Source organism: Sinocyclocheilus anshuiensis, unplaced genomic scaffold (assembly GCF_001515605.1).
Source record: "Sinocyclocheilus anshuiensis isolate Anshui unplaced genomic scaffold, SAMN03320099.WGS_v1.1 scaffold807, whole genome shotgun sequence".
In the NCBI taxonomy this organism is placed as follows: Eukaryota; Metazoa; Chordata; class Actinopteri; order Cypriniformes; family Cyprinidae; genus Sinocyclocheilus; species Sinocyclocheilus anshuiensis.
Genome location: NW_015551077.1, coordinates 405,924 through 410,914, shown reverse-complemented (window position 1 = coordinate 410,914; position 4,991 = coordinate 405,924). Strand labels below are relative to the sequence as shown.

Sequence of the window (4,991 nt, the reverse complement as noted above, 5' to 3'; positions counted from 1 at the left end):
GACCAATGCACACAACAACATTACTAAAACTTATTAGATAAAAAAATTAAAATAAATGTGTCTTGCCTTAAGGATGCTTAGACTATTTTTGTTGGTGTTACTGGGAAACAAGATAAAATACTAATTGAATTATTTTGTGATTTTTTAAAAAATTTAATTAATTAATTTAAATATGCAATTTTGAGTGTATTCTTATTTTATTCCATTTGGATCTTTTAGGGAATACAATATTCCAATAGCAATAACTGTAACATAACACCTGTAATGGTGTGAAATCATTTGATCTCTTTGTTAGATATTTCAGACATCCACTCCGTGGCCTCCGATCATTCTAACCGATCCCACAACCGGAAGAGGAGCAGCCGCTCTCGTTCTCCGGACCGCCGCTCCGAGCCCTCGGACCACTCTAGACACTCTCCGCCACAGATCAGCAATGGCAGGTCAGATAGCCTTGCGGTTTTTCTCAATTTCTTTGGTTGCTGCCATACAAGATATTTTAGTAAACATGAAATCAGAGGTCCGATTCACGTGACGTAAATGTACCACTTTTCGGAGCCAAATAATCTTACCTCAATTTTTAGGTCCTCCTGTCTTTATAATATTCATCAGAATGAGGTGTATTTCAGCTTCAAGAGCTGGAGCTGCAGGCCTGCTCACCGCTGATATGAGAACAGCCTTGTGACGAGAGAGAGTGATGATGAGAGAAGCCTCTGTCAGACGGTACCGCAGCGCTTGACAAAACGCTCCTGTAAATTGGAAGTGTCCTAGATAGATAAACCAGGGTGTGACAGCGGTAGAGGAAGGGAGGAATTTCATCTCCCTGCAAATGTGCCAACCTCCTAAATGAAACCCTAAATTTAAAGGTGAAGTGCGTAATTTTTTCGCCGGTAAAATACTTTGACGCATCAGTAGGCCATTTGAAGGTTGACTTATGAAGAGATTAAACTCTCTGGCACTATGAAAACAGGCTTCGTTTGTTTCTTTGAGCGGCCCAATAGACATCTTTAGGCTCCAATTAGGGTTGCTTACTGTTATCGAACAATATGTTTTAGGCGAAGAAATTACACACTTCCCACAAGCCAGATTTGACCACACACATGTTTGCAGATCCTCAGGTGTGTGAGTGTTCATGAAGTTTCTTCTGATTCTTGTTTTGAATCAGGGCCACAGGGCCGACGGCTCAGAGAACCCGGCCAGTGTAAGTGTTTGGGTCCGGTTAACGCAGCGTCCCGAACATAGCTAACCAAACTAACGCTTTTGTAAGCTTTGCATTAAAGCATGTGATGTGGGCGCTTCTCAAATTGGTGTAACCTAATGTGTGTGTAGTGTGCTGAAATGGTGTTCTTGCTTTACCTGAGCTAGTTGTTAATTTCATCATCCCAACATCTCTCACCTCTGGCTGAAGCCCAACAAACCAACTTGGGAACAGGGAATTCGTTGGTTTGTATGCCCAATCCCAGCATGCATCTGTGACATCAAACATCCATCCATTTATTCTCACTTCTAATGCGAATTCAAAGGACTGGTCTCAGTTGTGTGTTACCTCTTTTCTACTGAGCGAAAACTAAAATGGGGGTGTCTGTCGAAAAACAACAAATTCACACATACTCCAAAGGACCTGTGCTGTCAGTTTGGCGGTGCAGGCGAAAACATGCTGCTTTTAACATCTTTTGTAGTAGTTCTTCTCTGCCTCAGAGAGTTCTCGGTAATACTGGCACATCTGCTCAGCCAACCATCCTTGAAAGTCGTCCAAGAGGATTGAAGCACCACCTGCACTGTGCGCGAAAAGTCACAAAAAATTGGAATCTTTGAAGACAGAGGCTGCGTCCTGAAAGCTTAGGCAGCTGCCTTTTTGCCCCTCAATCCAGCTAGATTGTTGATGGTTTGAAAGCCTTTTGTGGTATGGACATCATCACTGAATTCCTGGTTCAGGAACCAATGGGTTTAACGGACTGGAACTATTTGAGAAGCCAATTTTTACGTCCCAGATCCAACTTTTCTTAGGTGGAAATGTGAAATGGTGCCAGAATGGGCATGGCACTGTTAGTGGAAAGAAGGGTTCCTAGCTGTTCTAAAAATGTTTACTTAACATTCCCATTAAGTTACGAAATGGGAATGTTACTGTCATCATTTTGCAAACTCATCATTTTGCAAACATTATGGGAATGTTACTTTTGAATGTTCTATAAACGTTCTGAAACAAGTAGTTGAACATCCAACTAAAACGTTTCAGACAAAACATTACATCAACAATGTATAAATGCTTTTGTGCAAGGTTCTAGAACACACAAGTTTTAACAAACATTCTATGGAATTATATGGAAGACGTTTGGTCACAACTTTGAGAGAACCTGTTAGACTGGATGTTTGAGAACATGCAGCAGAATTTCCTGTCACCCTGAGAACATTAGAGTAGACCTGCATATAAATCAAAATCGATTTATATTTTTTGCCTGTCTGCTACCTTTCATGTCACAAAGTTGGGTCTGTTGGCGTTCTTATGGTGCCATCAGCCAGTCAGGAGTCATGGTGCTTTCAGAGTGATTAGTCAAATGGCATTTGCTGAACAACTGCCATTGAGAAGTATTGTAGACCTCCTTTGTTTGAAGCTTTTAAGAGTGAAAGAGCAAGATCCAGAATTTTTCCACTTGCTCTTTCAAAGTCAATTTTCGTGGAAAATAGAGTGGAAAAAGCAGGATTGTCAGTCAGTTAACAAATAGGAAAGACTGTGTTTTAAGACGTCCTACCAAGTTCTTTCCTCCCTTTTCTCTTTCATTTGAAAACTAGAGAATCACACCAGTGTTTTGAAACCGGTGCTTTGCAAAATAAGTAGGATCAACTCCTGAAAGGGAAGACAAAAGGTTGTATGATTATGATGTCTGTACAACATCCAGTCAGACCAATATTTTGGCGCAAATTCCTTGGGCACTTGATGGGCGCAAACCAAATTAGGCAGATGCCAACATGAACATGCTCTTATTCTCGAAACCAGTAAATTTTATACATTTCAAGGAATAAAATAGGACATTTTTATAGTTTTGTATTTAAAAAAATGGTACTGTTAGGTAGGCACTAAATTCCAATGGAAAATTTGGGTCCTCATTCAAAACCAGTTGGAGAACTACTGAATTACACAACTTCCTGTAGACCAAAATACTCATCAAATTCCCGTCCCAGAATGTAATATTTATTCGAAATAGAGCATAATTGGTAACCACAATTTTTTTTCTCTCATAGTCGGTTTTATGGATCATGGGATCCGTAAAGACCCTCAAGTGGACAGTGATGGCTTTAATACTTTGAGGTACAATGCGTTATACCACACACTTATCCTCAATGTCATCAGCCAAGGTTTTTTATTGAGCCACACAGTAATTGCTGGGAAAGATATGCGTCATTGTCATGAATAAAACAGGACCACATGTGGCGGCCGGGTCCTGCAGAGATGGAGAGTTTCTGCAGTCCGTGGATGTCGCCCGCTATTGTTTACGGTGACAATAAAGGTCACGGGCCGGACCTGTCATCTTTGGCCACGTGCCGATTTTTGGAGTGCCTTAACGGCGGTGGTGCACCTGGAGTCCTTTTCTCTTTCCCGTCTCTCTCTCCGTTTCCTCCATTACTCCAGATCAGATGGGCTACGCTAAATATAGTCCAACAAAGGAGCTGCAAAGCACAGCTGTGACCTTCAAGACTACCTAGCTGCCCTAGCCACACAACGTCCTCCCTCTCTCCCCATCTACCTCGCTCTCATCTGCCATTTGTCTTTCAGTGTAAACAGTGTTTTATGGGTTGTGTGCTTAGGCTTGATAGTAAAAAGCAGTGTGTTGTTTTTGGTTGTCCTGCTGCGAGCAGAGCATGCATTAATCCTCAAAAGCTTTAACCGAACAGCACAAAAGCTCATTTCATTCCGCACTGTACCATATATTTTCATTGTCTTGTATACAGGTGTATTTATTGATTGTACTTTTCACTTACGGCCTGAAACATACTCTTCCAAGTACGTGAACTAGCGATGGACGCTTTCGAAACACTGTTTTGTGAGGCTTCGAAACCTTTGCAAATCGTTTTGTTTTGAATCAATGATTCGGAGCACGCTGCAAGCTGTCAAAATCATATTATTTCAGTAAGTGAGGCTTCATTATGTCAGAACTGTTTCAAGATGGTTTGAAATTTTGGTGGTTCGCCACCAGCGGGTATTTTGTTGTATTTATACTGTTCTGACCAGCAGGCATCACCAACATGTGGCGTTTCGAATGCTTTGAAGACAGTAAATCATTTTGAAAAGCAATTGATTCAAAGTTTTGAAAAGCACACTTAGCCTAGCACTAAATACCTTCAACGTGTTTTTGCAGCGTTGAGCAATGTAACCGACATTCACAGACATATCTGTTGATTTCTTGAACGCAATGGCCAATCAGAAACGTTTTGTCAGAATTCACTCACCGCTGAAAGCACTGCAGTTTTTAGTGTAGTTTTGTGCTTGTGAATCAGCTCATGACTAAGTGCAGACGCGATGTAAATAAGAGATTCATTGTGCAGTTTAGAGAGCTTCACCGATTATAACGGAACTTTGTAAGATCGGGATGAACGAAGATGAGTGACGCTTTTTAGTGATAAAGGGAGCTCTCTTTGCGCACTTTCTAGGGTATAATCCATTCAGAATTTGTATGAAACTTTTGTTTTTCGGACACATAGGCTACATCCTGCAAAGTTTCGGGAATGACGTCCGCATACTAATTTATTCTCGAAATAGCAGTGATTGGCAATGGATGGAACATAAAATATGTTGATTTAATTCTGGAACCGGTCCTGGCCAAACCTCCACAGAGCGCGCGTCCCGAGCGAGATCTAATTCACGGACCAAAAGCGTGTGTAAATTTTATTGAGATCGGGACATATCAACCAGTAATTTATTTTCATTTCCAGTAATGGACGGTAGAAAGTTCAGCAACGAATGGTATGCGATTTATGACAGAATATAGTCCCACAAC

The 4,991-nt window shown here is 41.1% G+C and overlaps 1 protein-coding gene across 4 annotated transcripts in view; it reads left to right on the top strand.

Annotated features, from left to right (window-relative positions):
• The window catches only part of tjp1b (tight junction protein 1b), a 109,808-nt gene that overhangs the window by 79,191 nt on the left and 25,626 nt on the right, over positions 1–4,991 (top strand). For 3 of the 4 annotated variants that reach the window (XM_016452478.1, XM_016452480.1, XM_016452479.1), the window contains one exon: positions 296–440. In XM_016452478.1, the coding sequence (XP_016307964.1) occupies positions 296–440 (145 nt within the window). Of the gene's footprint in view, positions 1–295; positions 441–1,162; positions 1,199–4,991 lie in introns of all 4 variants that reach the window. The other variant, XM_016452477.1, reaches the window with a different exon arrangement.